Here is a 22,359-nt window from a genome sequence, read left to right as displayed (position 1 = left end):
AATATTCTTCTCCGGCCTCTCTTAATTATAAGGTGCCAAGTAAATGAGTTTTGATCCAACATATAAATATATAATATGTTGAATAAGTGGTCAAATAGCAATAATATATATACAGACCATTTTACATTTAAGATGCACTCATCTTTTAATCTTGTAATACTACTCTCTTTTCACATTAGTAGTTGTTGAAAAGTTTGACTATTACTCAATGAAATAGTAAATATATGTTATATTGTATGTATATACATATATATAAAACAAAACTAATAATATAAATTGGTAGAAATTGAGGACATGATAATTGTTGGATGGGAATTTTGGCACAATGAGAATTAATACAAACATATTATATTTTGGATATTGGAAATGGCATACATGTTATATACACACACATATATATATATATCTCCATATTGAATTTGCACCTAATAAGAAAGTCAATACACAAACCCCAAATGGTCCTACCCAAATATGAAATATATCTCCTTGCGATACATATTGGTCCATCCTGACAAATAAAGGGTGCATGTGATCAAAGAATTTATAATCCTTTTTTCTTTTTTTTTTGCTTGTATTTTTATGTAGAAAATTTTATTTATTGATGAGCCATTTTTGTTTTGCACCATACAATTATATATACAACGGGAGAATGGAAAAATATATATAATAAAATTTTAAATGAGAAAATATATATAATATGTATTTGTAAGAATGATTGTTTTAACGTTCATATATATACATATATATATATATATATATGTGTGTGTGTGTGTGTATGTATATGATAAAATTGGTAGATTAGTCAAAGCTTGCGTATGAAAGGGAAAAAAAGAAAGACTAATACAAATCATTTAAAATTAGCCGATTCAATGTCATGTATTTATATATAAATGATGATACATCTATATAATATATTTTTATAAATATATAATTTTTTTCATAAAAAATATACATTCTTGAACATACGAAATGTTTTTAGACGAAGACGATGATTATTATTATTATTAATATTAATTAGTATTGTTTTCATTATATTTGACTGCAAGTTGGCAGGAAATGATTCAAAAAAAAAAAACAAAAAAAGAAAAGCAAGTAATTGGATCGGATGGACGTGGACACGACAAGTGTCAAAGGATAAGTGGACAGAACCTGATTGACAACCCGGGATTGATGAACACTTGAGAGGGCAATATGGTAAATAGACTCATCTTTTTTAAAAATAATAATTATTAATTATTAGCTATTATATATACATTTAAATAAACAGCTTGAACTGCACGATATGTCCAAATATTTCTCTTCAACTTCCAAAACTTTTCTTAAAGAACCGTTAAAATTTAAAGATCTTCTTAACAGGTTCTAATTCTACGGGCAGAAAATTGACGTCACCTTGTTCTGAAACGAAATTACCGAATTGCCCTTTAATATTTATAAATGATATTAATTTCATTGTAATTTTTTAGAATATAAATTTTGAAATTAACAAAGACGAAATATAATATGTCTAGAAATAGGGTGTTGATTTATTTATTTAAATATTTTATTTTAAATAAATTATCAAATTATGAAACTTTGGTATTTACTTTAATTTTGGTATCTTTATAGCGTTATTCGTTGATTTTAATTAATTAAATTAATAAAGTATTTAAGGAGACTTTATTATTTTAATTTTTTATTAAAAAATAAATGAAAAATATAAAAATCAAGTTATTATGAAAAAATATATTAAACACTTAATTATATAAATATAAATTCCGAAAATTAAAAATATTTAATAAATTTAAAGTAATTATTCATTAATATAATTAATTAATCAAAATATTTTTTTGAATTATTTTTAAATTATTTAAACGTGATTTTATTATTTTAAACTTAGAAAGAGGCCCATTTTGGTAATTCTACAAGCTGCGGAGTGTCTTTTTCATTCTTTCCCATTCTAGTTTAAACCCACTAATTATCCGCTTCAGCAAATTACAAACAAAAAGTTTGTTTGAAGCACAAACCCACAGTCTCTCTCTCTCTCTCTCTCTCTCTCTCTCTCTCTCTCTCTCTCTTCTCGTCTCTTTCACTTTCTCTCTCTACTGTATCGCAGAGACAGAGAGAGATGAGTAGTGTGGAGAGAGAAAGCAAAACCCACCAAGGAAAAAGAAAGATACATTTGAGAAATGAGTAAAGCAAAAACCATCTTGTCATTTTTAGGGTTTTCTTAACACTCAAAAATTCAAAAAAGAAACCCCCTATAAAGCTAAATCTCCTATATAGAGCCAGAAAAAGAAAAGAAGCAAACAGTGGTTTTAACAAAAGAGAAGAGAGAACTACTCTGAATGCTATCTTTGTACCTATTTGAACCCCAAACCCCCAAGCTAGAGACTCCGATTCATCAAAAACCCACCAAGATCTCACTGACTTCTCCTCTCAGGTACGCTCCGATTTCACTGATCCAGCTGGCATTTCTCTTAATTTATCGACTTCTTTTATTGGTTTACATGCAATATGCTTCCTCATTGTGACTTCGCCTATGCGTTTATCGAAATGGTTTTTTCTTGGTTTGGCATTTGAATTTGGATTTATGGGTATGTAGGGAAATGTGTAGCATCTTGTTTTGGGCGTGGTTTTGTTGGGAGGAATCAGATCTGGGAAATCTCTGATTTCTATGAATGAAGTGTGGGTTTCTATTTTGGTGCAACCTTTTTGTTTTCCGGTCAACTTTGTTTCACAGCTTGAGGGTTTTGAAGTGAGATCCATTTTGTATCTCTGATGTTCATAATTAGTGTTTTAGTTGCAGGACATCTACTTAATTATATTCACTTACCTTACTTGTCATCATTAATCTCATTTGGATTTGAAACGTGAATCATTATTCAGTATTTGTGGTTTGATCTTCACAAAAACATCTTTTTGACATACTCTTGTTCTACATAGCTTGAGTGTAAAACTGTTGTTTAGGTTTTCAGGTGATATACTTCTTAGTGACTTCCTTCTCTGTAGAAATGCTAATTCACAAGTGTCTTTTTTCTTCTTGCCTCGAATGTGCATTGTGGATTTGCAGGTTTTTAGTTGAAGTTGTGGTGGTTTTAGGATTGGATTAGTTAAGAAGCAAGGATCTGGGCTGTTTTCAGCTGAGTGGTACATTGTGTATATGAAGAGACTTGAGAAGAAATAGCATTGGCAATAGGGGAAAATGAAATCTGAGACACCTCTTGACTATGCTGTGTTCCAACTGTCACCAAAGCGCTCAAGGTGACTACATTATTTAGTAGCTTTTTTCTTTTAAATATTCTGCTATCTTTACCTTCTCAATGTCTATTCTCTTTCCATCTGGGGGCAGATGTGAGCTAGTTGTATCGCATGATGGAAATACAGAAAAGCTAGCTTCGGGACTCGTAAAGCCATTTGTTAGTCATTTGAAGGTTGCAGAAGAACAGGTTGCACAGGCAGTTGAGTCCATTAGATTAGAGGTCGAAAAACGTAAAAATGCAGAGTCTTGGTTCACAAAAGGAACGCTTGAGAGGTTAGTTACATTTACCAATGAAACAGTTTTGCCTTCTATAAGACTGGGTTTGCCTAGCTTCTTGATGATATGATTGTTTCTGATGGTTTTCAGGTTTGTGCGGTTTGTTAGTACGCCGGAGGTGTTGGAATTGGTGAATACATTTGATGCAGAGATGTCTCAGTTGGAAGCAGCTCGGAGAATATATTCCCAGGTTGTAGCTGTCATTTCATTTCTTAGGAGAAGATTAAGAAGCAAAACACTAATTCGGGAAGTTTTCTATTGCAGGGGGCTGGGGATCAGCATTTTGGTGCATTAGGTACGTATGCTTTTCTTCCTGTCTAGATTTCTCTATATAGCTCCTTAATCCTGGATTAATCTGACCAAAGCAAAGCATGAGCATTTATCTCTTCAAATAGTCTTCCCCCTCTCCTCCTCCTCCTCCCCCCCCCCCCCCAAATAATCATATATTTGATTTGACTTCTTGTCAATCTGTGGTTGATGGTGGGAAATATATATTTGTCAAACAAAATTTTATTGTTTCAATTGTCTCCATCTAAGCTATAGCCTATAGCATAGGGGGAATGTTTTTAGTATTATAATTTGTGATTAACCGATCTCATGGTTATTACTATTCTATCAACAGATGCATCTCCACTTGGTGATTGTTGTTCTTAACATGATATATTTAAGGTGTCTCACATTTAGTTTTAAAGGAAGACTTGAATCTAGTCAGTTACATGTCAATCTTAAGTAGTACATTTTATAAACAATATATATTTACACACACACACACACATACATATATATGTATGTATATGCAGCTATTTCGAATCTAATATGCAGGTTGATATCTAGCAACATAGGAATAAGTTTAAATTTAAAGAAACAAATAGAATTGAGTTATTATGTTTGCTTTCTGAATAATGAATAATGGACCTTAAATATTATCAAGAACATAAACTTTCGAATTCTCTTCTTTAATGGAGGCTGGCTGGAGGCCAATTTTAGACTAGATAGCTTGGCTAAGAGGGTTGTAGTTTTATTGAATCGCTGGTTCTTGTGTAAGGTGATTTGGAGACTCCTAGTCACTTTTTTGTTGCCTTTGGACTGGACATCCTTGGAAGACAGCACTTTCTTTGTTGGCATGACGTTGGTTGTTTTCTTGTTCAGTGTTGGATGAGATTAGAGCTTCAGCAAAGGTCGAGAAGGGAAATGCTAGGCTAGGCTCTTGTACCTTATTCCATTTTTTGGTTCACGTGGAAAGAGAGACACGATAGAGTTTTTAAAAGGCCTGAAAGCTCTCTTCATGTGTAGAGGTTTCTAGTTGTATTATTCTTAGATTTTAGGGCATACTCACTAATATTGCAGAGCTTGTGAGCCTTATAAATTTTCTTTTTGTACGTAGCCTTCATGTAAGGGCGGCACTTCATTGGTGCCTTGTAGATGCATTCTCTTGTCTATGAAAAAACATAAACTCCTGATTGCCATGAAAAGAAACTACTTGTGTACCATTACAGTGACTTATGGTTGAAGTTATACGTTCATGCAAATTGTATGTCTAAAGGCATAATGGATATGGACGTTAGGTTGGGTTGTGGCTCATATTCAGAGAGGTTATTTCTCTATAACTTTTTTTACTTGTTAGAATATGTAAAATTGATTAGTAATGGCATTTCCTATCTGTTTCAACAGAAAAATATTTATCATTTTCATAAGATAGGTCGGATACTTTAGATAATTGTCTTGTATTGTATGTTGTTGTCATCTTGTCAACCTTCTTTGCCAGTGAGGCTGGTTCTGATGTTTATGTATGACTCTTTTCATTACTTTCAAGTGTATATACATCGGAGTTTTTACTGTATACATGGTTGATTTATGTAATACATTTGCATATACATTATATTTGTGGAAAAATTGATGTTGGAAAAATGGGAGGAACTCTTGTTCTTTCATTCATTTATCAGTTTTTTTTCATCAATTTGTTCTTTTGTATACTTCTTTGCAGGCTTACCTTGTTTAGGTTTACTTAGTCTTGTTGACTTATGTCACTTCATCTGTCACGCAGATTATTAGGAAAGAGATGAAAGGACAAACAAATAGTCAGATGATTTATGATTTTTTAGCCTCAGTTTTTTTTTTTTCTTCAGACCCGTGGTTTTAATTGAAACAATGGACCTAATGCTAATGCATATTGGACTATCTTTTACTTTGATTAACAATATAGGTAGGATGAGCCTGGATTGTAGTTGGTTTAATGAGGAAAGGACTGTGCCTTAGATGAAGTTTTGGTTATGGTTGGAGTAGCACATATATATATTGGTTGTTAGATAGTTAATCATGGACTTACCCATGTAACTTGTGATTTGGACGACTATAGATAGATTTAGAAAGTTAAGAATAGATATGTCTTTGGTATACACGATTGCTTATCTTGGTGAAATTTGCTGTTAGTTGAATTTGAAAACGATTGCGGAAGTGCTAAGTTTATCTCAATATTTTATGTGGTTATGATTGTAGTACAAATTTGGGTTAATTTGCCTATTTAGGGGTTTGGAAATCATTGCTTTTCTTCTCCATGAAATTTTAGCAAAATTTGTGACAAATAATTTTCTTTAATGCTAAAACTAATGGAAGCACACAATTGTTTAAGAGTTTGAAATCTTGTGGGAGGATGAATCTGAAAAATTGGCGCTCCAACTTCATCCTTGAGTTGAACATCACTAGATGTTGTTATTGGCTTAGGTTTAACCTTGCATTGAACTTCAATATAAGTCCTTTTAGGTAGTGAAAGGTTTTGAGTAACCTTTTTGTTTTGAAATAAAAAGTGTGAAAGTATACTAATAGGCACCAAGGAGGTGCCACACTTGTACAAAATATTTACAGAATAGTAATGGCATTTATGACATTCCCAAAATCTTCCTATCTATATATGTCATGACCTAAAATTAATGAGTCAAAAAAGTGTAATCATCTGTCTAATTTTTGTCATCTCGCCCTCTAAGCCATCGAAAGCCATACTATTTCTCTATTTTCAAACAACCCAAAAAGTAGTTAAAGGGATAAGCTTTATAAATTTTTTATTTTTATGCAACCCCTTCCAAGCCCACAATTCCTCCTTCACTGACCTTGCGATCACCCACTTAATATTAAGTAGATTATACACCATAGTCCATAGTTTATAAACTACCGGGCACTAAAGGAAAATGTGGCTACAAGTGTCCACGACACTTTTACGTAGGTATCATACATCCACCATAATTCTATCCCTTCTCATTAGATTATCTATAGTTTTTTGAGATAACATCAGCTTGTCTATAGTCAAGATGCATTCCCTACTTGCTTTTCACGCAACCTTAAAATCTTTGCAGTTAGGAAGAAATGATTATTCGTCTTGTTTCTCAACTCCAAGATGCCTCTTCTCTTTATCCTTTTCATTTACTGTAGGCTCTTTTGGATGTTTATATTTACTAATCTCTTCTATTGTCATAGGTTCTAAAACTACATCTTTAATGATAAAATGATAAGTATCGGTAATCTCGTCATGCTGAACATGTCAATCACAAAGCAAAGATCGACCTAAAAAAATGTGTGAACATTATAGGAATAATGTAGCACAAGATTGAATCATTGTAGGTACCATGACGAATGGAAATAAGACTTTCTTGAGTTACTAAAATAGTTTGTAAGGTTGTATATGTGGTTGCATCATAAGATAGGGCCGTTCAAGGTAGGGATTGAAACTAGGTTCTAGCAGCATCTCATGAATGTTAATCATCTTGTTTTTATTTCCCTGGCGGTCTATGGTTTGAAAATTGGAGAATGCTTCCAATTTTCCTTTCTTTTACTGCTCGGTAGTGTTTAGTTCCAATGAAGAAAAACTTGTCAACTTTATTATCTCTGGGTAATGATTTGTATTCTTCCTTAATATCTAGATATTTAAAAAATTTCCATATAGTAGGCATAGAAGCTAAAATTAACTGGAAAGCTAAGGAGTGTGTGTCAAAATTAATTTGGAAACCATAAGCTAATATTGTGAAGAATGGGGAGAGGGTGTTGTCTAAAATTGGACTAGTTGAATTGGTTAGGTCAACCCAATCTGAAGAAGGCGAAACAGAGGTGATCCAACTAAGCTTATTTATGCATTATGTGCGTGTGGGTTTCATATATCAATTTCTACTCACCTGATAATAGTGGGGTTCTCATAGTGGGCTTGGCTTTAGAAGGTGGTTGCAGATTGTGTTGTGTATAAGACACATGATGTAGGACAAGAAGAGCTTGAGCAAGAAACTTTGAGAAAATTTATTAGAAAAAAAATGAGGACCTTAAACCTAAATAATCAAATCGATACATAGTGTTTGTAAAACAATCATGAATAGTCTACCAATTAGTCAAGTTAGGTACCTTATTTATAGGCACTAGCATACAATCAAAATAAGAATTTTTAAGTTTATCTCAGAATTCTACAAACTAGAAAAATAGTTAATTTTAATTAGTTGGAATAATCTATGATAGAGAATAACTAAATGGGATTGTAATTAAATAGAAAATAATGAGCTCATCTTAATAATAAACTTATAGTTAATAATTTTTGTTGATTTTGGAGAAAATCCTTTATGTTGTTACACTTGAGATATTTATAAAATTTTTAAACTATTGATAAAGAAATTTTTATTTTAGTAGAATTAGAGTAATCTATTCTCGTAAAATTCTAATTCATTATTTCAACTAATTAAATAATAAAATATTATACTCAACACTCTTGCTCAAGTTGGTTTAATGATATCACACCTGCTCAACTTGCAAATTAAGTTCTGAAGTGGATCGATTGGAGCGGTTTTCCCGCAAGGGAAGTGGATCTGCGTTGGATCGCGAAACTAGAGGCAAACGTGTGCGGAAGACCAAGAAAAAGGACTAGAAATGGTTGATTAGAGCAACTTACAGGCGGAGGAAGCAAATCTGTACCGGTATCGCAAAATCAGAGGCGGCCACGCACGAAGGAGCTAAAAAAGGACAAAAAAGGTTGGTCGGAGCGGCTTGTGCGCAGAAGAAGCAAATATGCACCGACGGGATACAACGAAAGCTCAGTCGGCAGGATGCGCGGCAGTTGCATGAAGGCAGGTATGGAGAGGCGTGATTTGGGCTGGTTCGCATGTGACAAGGTCATATTTGTCCTGATTGGGATGTTTTTGCGGTGGTCCAATAATTTTCCGGGCCGGATGTGGTTTTCCGGCGGCGCGCCTCTGTTAGTGGAGTTAGAAGGAGGCCGACACTGAATCTTTGACACTATCTAGGCCAATGATGAGAGTAGATCTGGATAAGTGAATACCAACTTAGCCTATTTTGTCATTTTAGGGTTTGAAGGAAACCCTAAAATTAAAATTTTAAAATAACTTTATTTAACTCTGATACCATGTTGAGTTTGGAGAAAAATTACAAAATTTATTTTCTTACTTTTTATGTTATTACACTTATGGTATTTATAGAATTTTTAATCTATTGATAAGAAAATTATTATTTAGTAGAATTCTAATTATATGAGATTATTATTCTCGTAAAATTTTAATTACATCATCTTAACTAATTAAATAATAAAATATTATACTCAACAATTTCTAAGTAAAATAAATACCTTAATAATAAATTAACAATACAATTATATAAACATCTCTTCTTATTAGGGAGGGGAGGGATCCTTCGCCATGGAGAATTGAACTCATAGGGTGGGCTTATGGAAGAGCATCATGTAGAGACAGAATAGTGTGCTCTACTACACCAAGTGGGAGGTGGGAAAGGGCAGCAGGGTTAGGTTGTAGCAAGACAAATTGTGTGGGAACGAATGTCTTATGATCATTCCTAGGATTTTTTCCATTGCCCTAAAAAAGAACTTGCTTGTCAAGAGGCTTCTAGGGTTTCCTAGGATTTTTTCTATTGCCCCAAAAAAGAACTTGCTTGTTCAAGAGGCTTCTGGGGTTGACATTACAAGGCAGTGAACTATTGGGGTGACCAAAAATTTGCAAGAGTGGGAAGTTGAAGAATATGAAGAATTGTTACAGCTTTTGGCTACCGTGTTATAACAATAGGGATCAACTTATTTGAATAAAAATTGTATCTTCTCTGTTATATCATTTTATATGCACCTGGTTGGCAATAGAGAGGTGGGGGAGACCAATTTTCCGACTAAACAGATTTGGAAGGTGAAGGCTCCATTAAGAATTTCCTTCTTTGCTTGAGAGGCGGTTAAGGAATGTATGCTAACTATGGACAACCACATACTTCTTTGGTGTCCGATAACTTACAGCCTATGGACTTTGGTCTATGGTCTTATGGGTATCAATTGGGCTATAGCTGGGTCAGTGAGAGGTAAGTTAATGGCGCAGAGGGGTTCTGTAAGAAGAATAGAAATGTACGTCTTATTCCTTTGATTATTTTTTAGTTATTTGGAAAGAGAGAAACAAGAAGGCTTGTGAGGTGATTGAAGGGCAGATTGTTAATATTAAAGACAGGTGGTTCCATTATTTTGGTTCCGTGATTTTGGGACATAACTTGGAAAGGATGGAATATTTTGGAGTTATGGTTTATATGCTTATTGACTTATAAATATTTTGTACATGAGTGGTACCTCCTTGGTGCCATTTACTTAATATACGTCTTACACTTTTTTTTTGAAATATCAGACAATAATTGTTATTCACAAAGGTACCAAGGGGTACCGCCCATGTAATATACGTTTTGCATTTTTTATATCAAAATAATAATAAAAAATAATAATAAACATCTCTTGTTATTGACAAATATCTATTCTAAGATCTTATTTTGTATCATTCTACCCATTTGGTGAAAACTTGACATCTAATTTTGAAATGTTGTGGTAAGAATGTCAAAATTGGAACTTGTATATGAGTACATCAACATCAAACCACCAAGTGATGTTATAGATGTTACTTTTTTAGGTTATTAGTTCATGGGTTTAAACAATGGAATGTTCATTTTGATGACCTTTTATTCATCAGAATCAAATGGTGAAAAGAAGTATGAAGAATTAAGCTGATATTTAATCAACCGGGCGAGAAAAGTAGAAGTGTATTTCGGTTTTTAGAAGTTTGCTGCCTAGTGAATGTTGATTTTTTTTGGTTGGGGACTTGGTGTTTGTGGCTTTTTTTTTCCATGTATTTCATGATCTTTAAACTTTTAAAGGGAATACTGAAACCATAAATCCATTTCACTCGGTCACAATAAAATCATGGCCATAGAGTTGCCTAGCTTGAATCATCATAAGAGAAGTATTATTACTAGAATGCTAACATGTCTTTGGACTCGGTTTCTAGGTGGAGATGGCACAGGATCTATGGCAGCGGCTGATGCAACAAAGTAATTTTACTTCCAAGCTATTATATTTTTTGTTTGTTAAATCTTGATTAATTTCACATTTTTGTTTAAACTTAACAGAGAATTATTCATCAGTTTCCACTTAGTGTGTTTTTTTTAATTTTTCGGTTTCTATGTGTCTGTGACTTATTTTTTCCATATATTTCCTATCTCTTAATGGTGTTGCTTGTCATGACAAGATTACGTGAATGATGGGTGCTAGATGGGAACCTCACCTGTCTTGGATACTAAAGAACTAAGAAATTTTAGCTGGGATGTGTTCTGTTGGATATTGTCATGTAGGTCCCTGCCACTAGATACTGCTACCATTTTGGTAAATGATTCAAGTGGTTTCTATGTTGCCACGTGGCAATGTGGATGGCGCATGCCATGCTGAAGCAGTATTCTTTAGGGAAACTAAAGCTTCATTTGGTGTATAAAAACATTTTTTTGTTTTCATGCTCGAGATTCATGCGTGTTTATGCATATATTTTTTAATGACCAGTTATCTCAAAAAAAGATTGTAGAATAATCAAAATCAAATGAAAGTCTTTTAGGAAACACAAAAACAATATTTTGAAAATTTCTAACCCCATAATAATTTTTATTATTATTCTCTTTATTATTTTTTTGAAATAATTTATTATTTTTTTCTTTATTATTCTCTTTATTGCTATCTAATTTATATAGTTTTGTAAGTGAGATACATATAAGTTGAGAAAATGAAAATTAGACAATGTTTTCATGCACCAAATGGAATTTATTTCTTTTGAAAGCAAAGCAAGAATGATTTTAACAAGGCACTGAGGAGTGCCACCCAAATACAACTTGGCTACAACTAGGGAAAATGAAAACTAATGGAAAAAGTAACTGGGATTTTGTGCACTCATGCATGTGTTATTTAAATTACGAAGTTCCATGCCTTAGTTATAGGGGGGTCAAGGAAACTTGGGATCAACATTTCGACCATGGGTTAGATGAAGGCAGATGCTTGCCAGATTAGACAGTAGATACCAGGAAATTTTTTGCCTTAAGATGTTGGGGTGAGTAGAATTATACCAAGTTGCAATTTGCATGTGTTCTCTAGTTTTCTCAGAAGTTCTGTTATTTGTTAACTCTTTACAGAAAGGAACTCTTGAGGGCCATTGATGTGCGACTTGTGGCGGTTAGGCAAGATTTGACTACAGCTTGTGCTCGTGCCTCATCTGCTGGTTTCAACCTTGATACTGTTTCTGAGCTCCAACAGTTTGCTGATCAATTTGGTGCACATAGACTGAAGTAAGGAACTCGAAAACCATTTTTCGATTAAGCTTTTGTCCTTTGATTGTGTGGTTCCTATCTGTGTATTCGAGTCTGCCTCATATATGCATGGGAGATGTACCTGTGAATGCATCTAGTTATCATTATCTTGAGCTTGTTTAACTTAGTTATTCTATAAATGCTTACCTTATCCAACGAACAAAAAACCTTGTCATTTCTCTCTTTTTTTTTCTAGATCTCATGAACCAGAGTTGGCTGACATATAATTTACCTGTTTATTCATCAGTAATGATTTATTTCAGCATCTTGAAATGCTCTAACATATTAGTTTGAAATGTGATAAACTTTCTGTGCTCCTCCCTTCCTTCCTCGAGCCATGGAATAGTATTCCTTTATAACCTTGCAACTACATATGTTTTTGTGCTTTCTAAATGAGTCTTTTCTTTCTCCCCGATATTCATTATTGAGTAGTTTTACTTTTAGTTCTAATGGCGTAAAAATATTGATAAAAGTTTTATCTATTCATTATTGAGTAGTTTTACTTTTAGTTCTAATGGCATAAAAATATTGATAAAAGTTTTATCTATTTATTAATGAAGGATAAAATATATATATTTTTAGTAATATAGATAAAAATTATGATGATTCATATAGGAGAAACATAAATACATGAAATAGATATGAGATATTTTCTTAATGTTATAATTTAAATAAACATAGTTCACTTTATTTAATAACCTCTCCTCATGGCGTATCCAGAGGTATGGTATTAACTAACTTTATAATAATATATAAAATATGATCTATATATATATATAGAGGGAGAAAAAAAAATTCCTATGAAGGAGACAATGATAAATAGTGATAATTGTATTGTTTAATTGGTTAGATATTAAAAAATACATATAGTAATTTATGTTAATCATGTACTTTTTGAACTCTTTTATTATCATAAAATAATAAATTTATACAAAAATACATCTAAAAAATAAAAAGTGCAAAGAAACAAATATGGCAATGGATCCCATTTAAAAATAATATAAAGTAATATAAGTAATGTAAGTATAACTATATATAATATTTTTCTTCATAAACTGCATCTTTTGCCAATAAGCACCATCATGAAAATATTTAGGTTTGTGTTTCATTGATGTTTTATCTTTATCTCTATTTCTTCTGTTAGCAATATTGGATTTATAGTCATCAACACTCTTCACTAAATAAAACATTCAGATTTATGTTTTATCTTCTTAATTTTGTAATGACTAATATATAATATTTTCTTAAAAAATAATTAACTGATTATCTCATCATATGATAAGAGATAATTGTGTCTATAAATTATCATATTTAATAATTAGCTGATTATTTTTCTATCTCATGCAATGCACGTAATATAGTAGTTATAGTTCTAGTATTATATTCTTAAAATTTATTGTCATAATTCTATTTAGAAACTATTATTTTTCTAGAAATACTTAAGTTTAATATTATTTCATCCATTCAGTTATTAATTTTGTAGTTTTATATTTTATTATATTTAAGAAAACGAATTATATAGTATTAAATGAATATTTAAAATCAATACATAGAAATATTAGGAACCATTAATTAACATATGTTAAATAATGAAAAGGTACATATATCAACATATGCCCTCTTGTATTGAAATCTATTTATATCTTTATAGTTTTACAAAGATCTTTCCCATTAATATAGCAAGATCTTTGTATACTATTGCAATCATAATAATATAACAAGCAGTTTATAAGTAAATTTAAAAGTAGATAACAAATTAAATCTTATGATAAATTTTCTCATTGAAATAATATATGAACAAACTATATCATATTAATTTTTAAAATAAATGAATAAATTTTATCGGAATTTGATACGCACATAGCATATGTAGAAGGCTAGTGTGTGTGTATATATATATATATAGTAATGTCTTTGTAGTCAATGGTCGTAATTTAAAAAATCAAATAACCTTGCCACATGGTGCATCCAAAGGCAATCTTATCAGCCAACTCTATGTAAGCACGTGTAATATGATGCATATATACTTATTTGAAAAGAATATGATGTATATATACACACACTCATACATATATTTTAGATCTTGGAATGCAGAGTCACTTTTTTTTTATATATAATTCAGAGTCACTTTTATTAATCCTCTTCTTTTTTGGTTGTGATTTTGATGATTGCTATATGTTACTTAACAAATCTGTAATTTTTTTCTTTAGCAGGAACTAAACTTCTAAGTACTAAATTGCATTATGGTTTTTAGATGCTCTTATTGTTTTATCTCTGTGAAAAGCAACTAGTTGCAATTGTTAGGATGTTTTAGGCAAAGTTTATTTGAGTAGGTTGCAGGTCCACCATTGTGCCTTGTACATGACCGGGTTAAGAGTGCAATTGACTAATGAGCTTATTCAGAGAATGAAATCTTACAATGTACTTTAGATAGGAACCACCAATGTGAAATTAGGTGGGTTTGGTCAGATAAGGACTACTGAGCTCATTTTAAATGTTTAGAAATTTTAAAATGAAAGGTTCGAAAAGCATTAAGAACTTTACGTAATGTCTAGATATTTTGAGCCTATAGAATGTTGTTTGATGTGTGACAAGTGATTGATAAAGGGAGCTATGAAATTTAAATTAGCATGTTGTTTGCTTTTTTTCTCATTTTTTTCTCATATTTGTAATTTAGATCATAAAATGTTTAAGGTTGTGATTTTATCATCATATATTCCTGTTCAATGTGTGTGCTTTATATTTTCTCATTTCAGATCTATATTAAGCAACCAAAAACTGTCAATTTGTTGTGGAAGGACACCTGGGGAAATCTTATGTTTGTTGTTTCGGGACATCAGATTGCCCCCTTATAATAATAACTGACATCAATATATAGCATAAAATGGACTATAAACATGTGGTCACATTTGGCTCCTTATTTCTTTTTAATCTTATATTGTCCTATTGATTTCAGCTGTCATGAGATTGTAGAATAGTGGTGTGATTTCTTCTAATTTTTTGGAAATAAAAGTGTAGTATTAACAAACATGAAGGGGGTGTAACCCATATGCAAAAGTTGGATTTCTTCTAACTATTGGATCTTATTTTACAATAGAAAGGCATTTGATGATGGTTTCAATGTGTAACAATTTAGCAGGTATAGATGTCATAAGGCTGCTTTCTGCATTCAAACTTCAAAATATCTTTTATTTGCCTCTTTTTTTCCTCTGAAATTGATCATTATTATTTATCAATGATTATTGATGTGTAGTCTTATAATTGAGTGGTAAAAAAAATTTGTGCAGTGAAGCATGTACCAAATTCATCTCCTTGTGCCAGAGAAGACGGGATGTAATGAGTTCATGGAGACCAGATGTTGACGATCAAGCCATCCGGTGTTCATGGGGGTCTGACATGTCAATTGATGATCCTACAGAAGACCAAACTTGGTCCCACAACATTGTCAGGCCTCACCAATCGTTCATAAGTAAAAACCATTCAGCCAATCAGGAACAACCAAAGACAACACAAAAGGAGCAACTTGTAGACCATTTAAAACTCAACACGTTTCAACAAGACAAGTCCACATCCAGCTTATCTACAACACAACAACTTAGCCAAGATGAAAAGAATGAAAAAGAGAAGAAAGATGAGGGTCTGACAGAGTCATCGACTAATCAGGTGAGTCAACCCACCAGACGACTGAGTGTACAGGACAGGATCAACCTTTTTGAAAACAAGCAGAAAGAGAGCTCAAGCTCTGGCGGTAAACCGATTTCTGTAGGCAAATCTGCTGAGTTGAGAAGACTCTCCTCTGATGTGTCATCTGCTTCTGTAGTCACTGAAAAGGCTGTTCTGAGAAGATGGAGTGGTGCCAGTGATATGAGCATTGATTTGGGTAATGACAAAAAGGATAGCAACATAGATAGTCCTTTGTGCACACCCTCTTCATCATCTGTTTTGCAGGTCAGAAATAATACTATTTCAGGATTACCCGAGGATAACTATCAAAAGAACCAGAAGAAGTTGAGTGACATTAGTGATTCTGGTTTGAAAGATAAGGACGAAAAGAGTGATGCTGAAGGAGTTGGTGATTTTGGGCTGAAGGATCAAACAGAGGTGAAAACTTGGGGTGGCAACTCTTCAGGGAAAGAAGAAGAGGTGGGGTTGAAGGGGCGTGTAAATTGGAAAGATCAAGTGGGTTCTTTTACTACACAGTACAGGTCTTCCACAGGTAAATCAGAAAATGGAGGATTGGGGGATCATGGGGTTCCTCATGAGAAAAAGGTTTCTATTGGTGGGGGTGAGAAGAATGCTGCATTTAAAGACCAAGCTAGTTCTGAGTTGCAGTCCAAAGGCATGTTGAATGAGCCAGCGTTTGTTGATGTAAAAAGCCAACCAACTTCTGAGACTCAGATTGGTGGTTTTGTGGGAAAGCTTGGGGCCGTCAAGCTTGATGATGAGTTTAGCACTGGAGTGGAGGATGTTGAATTGAAAGATCAGCCTGCGATGCAGTCACGCATTAGGTGTCCTCGAAGTTCACAATCACTCTCAGGGCAGCTTGAAGTTAGTGTTGGAATCAAAATTAAGGAAATTCAATATGAAGGAAGTCAGGAAGAGCAGGCGGCTCCTCAGGCACAGTGGAGATCCTTTGTTGTCGGAGCTGAAGAAGTTGGGAACAAAGAAGCGACCTTATCTGAAAAGCAGTCTGTCAAACTGGAAGGCTCTGGAGTCCAGAGAATGAAGTTCCAGAAACCAGATTCTGCAGGTTCTGAACAGATCAAGAAGTTTCAGGGAAGGAGGGATGAGATAGGTTCTGTTCGTGTGAATGACAAGCCAACTTTTCCAGTAAATATAGTTTCAGAGAATGAAGGTAGTTGTGGTACAACACCAACAATGCTGATAGAGCAAGTTCAGAGGGTAAGACAATCAAAGGGAAATCAGGAACTCAATGATGAGCTGAAAATGAAGGCAAATGAGCTTGAAAAGCTTTTTGCTGAGCATAAACTTCGAGTTCCTGGGGATCAATCCAATTCTGCTCGGCGAAGCAAGCTTTCTGACATGCAGACTGAACAGACATCAAGTTCACAGCATAGGAAGCCTGCAGCTGCAGAGATATCTCCTGCTCAATATCCTGATACAAATGCATTGATTCAGTCAACCGGGAGTTCTAGTAATGTGTCTAAGTTTAGTACTCCTCCAACAACGAAGATGATTGGTAATCAGGATTATACAAATACACTAAGACACAATTTCTCTGAGCTTAGCTTTTCAGATGATTCTCGAGGAAAATTGTATGAGAAATACATGCAAAAAAGAGATGCAAAATTGAGGGAAGAGTGGGGATCTAAAAGGGTTGAGAAGGAAGCCAAGTTGAAGGCTATGCAAGATATCCTTGAGCAAAGTAGAGATGAGATGAAAGCCAAATTCTCTGGGTCTTCTGATAGGCAAGATTCAGGTTATAGTGCTCGCCGGCGCGCAGAGAAACTCAGGTCATTTAGTTCTAGGTCAAATATGAAGAGGGAGCAGGTAGTTTATTGTTATGTTTTTGAGAAAAATATATGCTCAAGTGATAAGTTGTAGATATAAATATTTGGAGTTTTCAAATTTTGCAAACCTTCAGTCTTAGTTTTATGTTTTCCAACTAATTTGATGATGTCATGTTTTGACAGCATCCTATAAGTACATTTCAGAGTGAAGAAGATGAAGATTCATGTGATTTTCCTGACCAGAAATACCATGGGCAAGATAGATCATTCAATGAGTCTTCTCTTGGGGATGGTTCTTCTAGAAGCTCTCAGAGTAAGAAGTTGTTGCCCAACAGAAATACCTCTTCATCTACTCCTAGGAATATTGCTGCGCAAGTTCCACGGTTGTCAGCAAAAGTTTCTAGCACTAGTTCAGGGAGGCGGAGGGGCCAATCAGATAATCCACTTGCACAATCAGTTCCCAACTTCTCTGATCTAAGAAAAGAAAACACAAAACCTTCTGGAGTTAGCAAAACCACTAATCGGATACAGGTGAGGAACTATGCCCGCAGCAAGAGTTCAAGTGAAGAGGTTCCTCCTGCGAAGGAAGAAAAGCCGCGGAGGTCTCAATCTTTGAGGAAAAGCTCTGCTGGCCCTGTAGAGTTTACAGAATTTTCCACTTTAAGCTCCGATGATGTTGGTTTGGCATCTTCAAAATTTGAGAAAGAGCAGTGTGAACAGACTATCCAGGACAAGTTTCTGAGAAATGTGGAGACAAAACCTTTCCTTAAAAAGGGTAATGGTATTGGTCCTGGTACTGGGTCTAGTATTGCCAAGCTGAAAGCTTCAATGTCTTCTGAGACTTTGAAAAATGAAGAATGTGATGAACTTGCCTTTGAGGCAGCACATTCAGTGGATATGGCCGGAGAGGATGAAGAGGAAGAGCTTGAAACAATGGCAGCCGAAGATGGTCCTAACATGGATAATGGAAGAGCAAGACTCAGCCAGGAATTTGACAAGTGCAATTCTGGCTCTGAAAATGGTGATGCCTTGAGATCTCTTTCTGAAATCGATCCTGCGTCAGTTGCAGAATTGCCTGCTGCTGTGCCTTCAACATTCCAGACCGTTGCGTTGCTGCAGGACTCGCCAGGGGAAAGTCCTCTGTCATGGAATTCACGCATGCATCATCTATTCACTTATCAACATGAGACTTCAGACATTGATGCTTCTGTAGACTCTCCAATTGGAAGTCCTGCATCTTGGAATTCTCATTCTCTCACTCAGACAGAGGCTGATGCTGCTCGAATGAGAAAAAAATGGGGAAGTGCACAGAAGCCTATTCTTGTTGCTAATTCATCCCATAATCAATCTCGGAAGGATGTGACTAAAGGTTTTAAGCGATTGCTCAAATTTGGAAGAAAAAATCGTGGGACGGAGAGTTTGGTTGACTGGATCTCTGCTACAACTTCTGAAGGAGATGATGATACAGAAGATGCGCGGGATCCTGCTAATCGATCTTCAGAAGACTTGAGAAAGTCGAGAATGGGATTCTTTCATGGTCATCCTCCGGAAGATGTTTTCAACGAAAGTGATCTCTTCAATGAGCAGGGTAAACTAATAATTTATGATTGTTTTCATAATTATTTATTCTCATATATTCGGAATTATTGTTGATGATAATGCCTGCGCCAGCACATATTTAACATGGTTGTTTCTGACTTTGAATTTATGCATGCTAATGTACTACTACTTTTTTTTTTAAAAAAAAATTTATACATTAAAAATAGAGATTTATTGACCTCTCCTTCTCAGTAGTGGAAGTGGGGAAATATGTCATCTTATACATGTCTGACAATTATTTTACTTAAGTCTTTTATCTTCAGACACTTCTAGGTATTGAGAAATGATTCTTTTGTGAATTCAGGGCCTTACGCCACTATGAAATTATTGAAGGTTAGGTCTTTCCCCAAAGTATGGGGAAATTACTCTTGGGGAAAGCCTCTAGGCTATATTAGTGATAGATATCTTTTGGTAATCAAATTTTGCAACGGTGTTGCCAAGGGTCACAATCTGGAATCAACAAAATGCATTTGCCGTTGCTTTGGCAAGGACATATGATAATCTTAGCAGTCATACCACAATGGCAATTTTGTAAAGAGCAGGATAATTAAACCTTCTGATTCCTTCGTGAGCACGAACATTCTGACAGGCGATTACCAGTTTGTTTTGTTTGTAATTTTTTTTTTCGATTGTCTAGTTTTGTGCTTACAGTGATTACTTGCTGGAGTTTTATTAAGTTTTTATCAACGCTCTTCTGAGTTCGTAAGTGAATATTTTGTTCTGTTTGCTGCAGTTCAAGCCTTAAACAGCTCTATCCCTGTGCCCCCAGCGAACTTTAAACTGAGGGAGGATCATATGTCAGGAAGCTCTATGAAAGGTAATTGTTTATTCTCTAGTTGATAAGATCATATGTCAGGAAGCTCTATAAAAAAAAAAAAGTTACCTGTCATACTTCTTTTCTCCGTTATTTATATCTTCTTAAGGCTGTGAAGCTTTCCTGTGCTTTATTTTAAGCTCCTGATCTGAATTGGCTCTTTTACTTCTGTCATACATAATATAATGGGAACGTAGGATATAGGAATGAAACTTATTTACTTGAATCCTTGCCTGAATATTCGTTGGACATAAATTGGATGGTAACTCCATACTGGTGCAGTTTGGTTATAAACAGCAAGCTTTGGGCATTAGATTAGAATATGCCTGACTGAAGGTCGATAGGGAATTAGTTTTTTGGCTTTTGGTAGTATTTCTGATGGTTAAGTTATATTTTTAACATTTGTTTTGCAGCACCAAGATCATTCTTCTCACTTTCCACATTTCGTAGCAAAGGAAGCGACTCAAAGCCCAGATAGATCAAAGCCTGGTGTGCTTAGAATCATCATAAAATGGTAGGTTGTAAAGAACAATATATATTGAGATAAAAATGCTTGAGGTAGGCACGATACAGCCGTCGATATGACATCTACAATGGTATTATGTACATCTTCATGCATTCATATGAGGGTTTCCTCGTGATTTAGTCAGTTATTTTCTGATTAGTTGTGTTAAAATATGTTGTATATTGCATTGAATGAACAATCGCCAATTGGTGCAATGTCATTGTGGTTTTGGTAGTCTAAGGCATCATTTTTTCCGGTTGGCTTAGCCTTTTGTGATGTGTATTATAAGTTGAACTACTATTAGAATCAAAGATGTTTAGTTCAAGATTAAAGATGCTTGTAAAAGAAGATTCCACTTTTATAATCACATTTTCTTTTCTCTTTTATTTCTCCGGCTAGTTCTTTGCTTTGAGTGGAATTCCAGAATACAGTGGATCTTTCCTCACAAATTTTTGTTTGCTGTCGTTAAGTTTGCTACCTGCCATGATTGATGTGTTAGAGATGATTTCAGCTAAGACAAATTTTGATCATGTTGCAGTATAAAATTTATAAGTATTATATTTTAAAAAATTATACAGTCCCTAATGTTACTATAGATTTTACATTTTTACCAGAATAGTGTATAAATTGCAAATACCACTATCTAGCTTAATTATTGGATTACTCTTCCAGCTGTTTTTTTATTTGCAGGTTATTTGTATTGTCTTATTATTGCTGTATATCTATCACCGAATTCAATGTGCATTTTATGTTCAATATAAGATATATACACACACACACACACACACAATAAGAGAATGCTAAACTACTTTATCATTCATTGATCTGATAACCAAAAAATACAGCAATTGTTACATTTCCCCTCAGGGATGATACCCTACAAGGAAACAAAGTCCTGGGCCCATGCATTACGTCTCTGTTATTTTGTAGATTATGTCCATATGGTTTGGGTTATTTGTTTGGTTCAAAATTTCAAAGAGCAAATCATTCAACAGTCTTCAAGAAGTGAAATTGAACTTATCTTCTGCAGAGTTACCGATTAACCAATTTCTAAATGCTGGTGTAGATCCTAAAGAAATTCTATTTCTTCACGAATTTATCTTGATTCAGAATCTTTTGGTTCAACTTTATTCAAGTTTTGCCGAGGGATCAACTCCACTTGTTTTAAACCTTGAAGTGGTCAAAATATGAGGAATTTCTTATTTATTGAAGTGAACTAAGCTCAATCAGTTCAATTTAATTATTGAAGGAAAAAAATTATCGTCATAACCCATTTGTATTTAGGTTAGGAGAAAGGGGGGAGAGAACAGACAGAGAGAAATGTTGATTACCAAGAATTGATGTTAAAGATTTAGATGGTAGACTGAGTAATTTTTCACCTTTTTGACTCTTTGGTTAAAGAAGTATGTGAGTAGATTTAAGTGATCTTCAACATAACGTATCTCTTACCATTCTTCTCTCACAAGTAAGTAGTTTATACATATATATATATATATATATATGTAGGCATGTATATAAAAAATCTGATGAATTAGTTGACATTTCTAAATAATGTTTGGTTTGAAGTCAATGATATGTGATTCAGTCAAGTCTCAAGAGGAGAAGCTGATTGATAGGACAGTTGCAATAATGTATTTGACGAGGACAAACGGAGAAAGGTTGTAACTCATGCTAATTTAGTGACAAATGGCAAGTGTGGGGTTATGGAACAGCAATAAAACCCACCAAAGTCGTTGTTCTCGAACACATTTCTAATTTAGAAAATGATTTAAACAATTCAACAATCTCCAATTTCAGACCATTAATCATTCAC

General features: G+C 33.8%; 1 protein-coding gene across 2 annotated transcripts; it reads left to right on the top strand.

The window, feature by feature from the left end:
- The first annotated feature begins 1,975 nt into the window (after nucleotides 1-1,975).
- Nucleotides 1,976-20,932, top strand: LOC110818474 (GPI-anchored adhesin-like protein). 2 transcript variants are annotated; one of them, XM_088218329.1, is made up of 11 exons: nucleotides 1,976-2,419; nucleotides 3,050-3,240; nucleotides 3,364-3,511; nucleotides 3,605-3,704; nucleotides 3,779-3,809; nucleotides 10,819-10,861; nucleotides 11,984-12,136; nucleotides 15,445-17,668; nucleotides 17,812-19,216; nucleotides 19,961-20,044; nucleotides 20,455-20,932. In XM_088218329.1, exons 2-11 carry the CDS (start codon nucleotides 3,207-3,209, stop codon nucleotides 20,517-20,519), a joined length of 4,287 nt encoding a protein of 1,428 aa, XP_088074455.1. In that variant the 5' UTR covers nucleotides 1,976-2,419; nucleotides 3,050-3,206; the 3' UTR covers nucleotides 20,520-20,932. The 2 variants fall into 2 exon arrangements, with proteins under 2 accessions (XP_088074455.1, XP_088074454.1); XM_088218328.1 differs by having other exon boundaries at nucleotides 3,329-3,511.
- The last annotated feature ends 1,427 nt before the right edge of the window (nucleotides 20,933-22,359 follow it).

The sequence above is a fragment of the Carica papaya genome, chromosome 4, assembly GCF_054855325.1.
Source record: "Carica papaya isolate Zhongbai chromosome 4, ASM5485532v1, whole genome shotgun sequence".
NCBI lineage: Eukaryota > Viridiplantae > Streptophyta > Magnoliopsida > Brassicales > Caricaceae > Carica > Carica papaya.
This window is presented reverse-complemented; position numbering and strand designations above follow the sequence as displayed.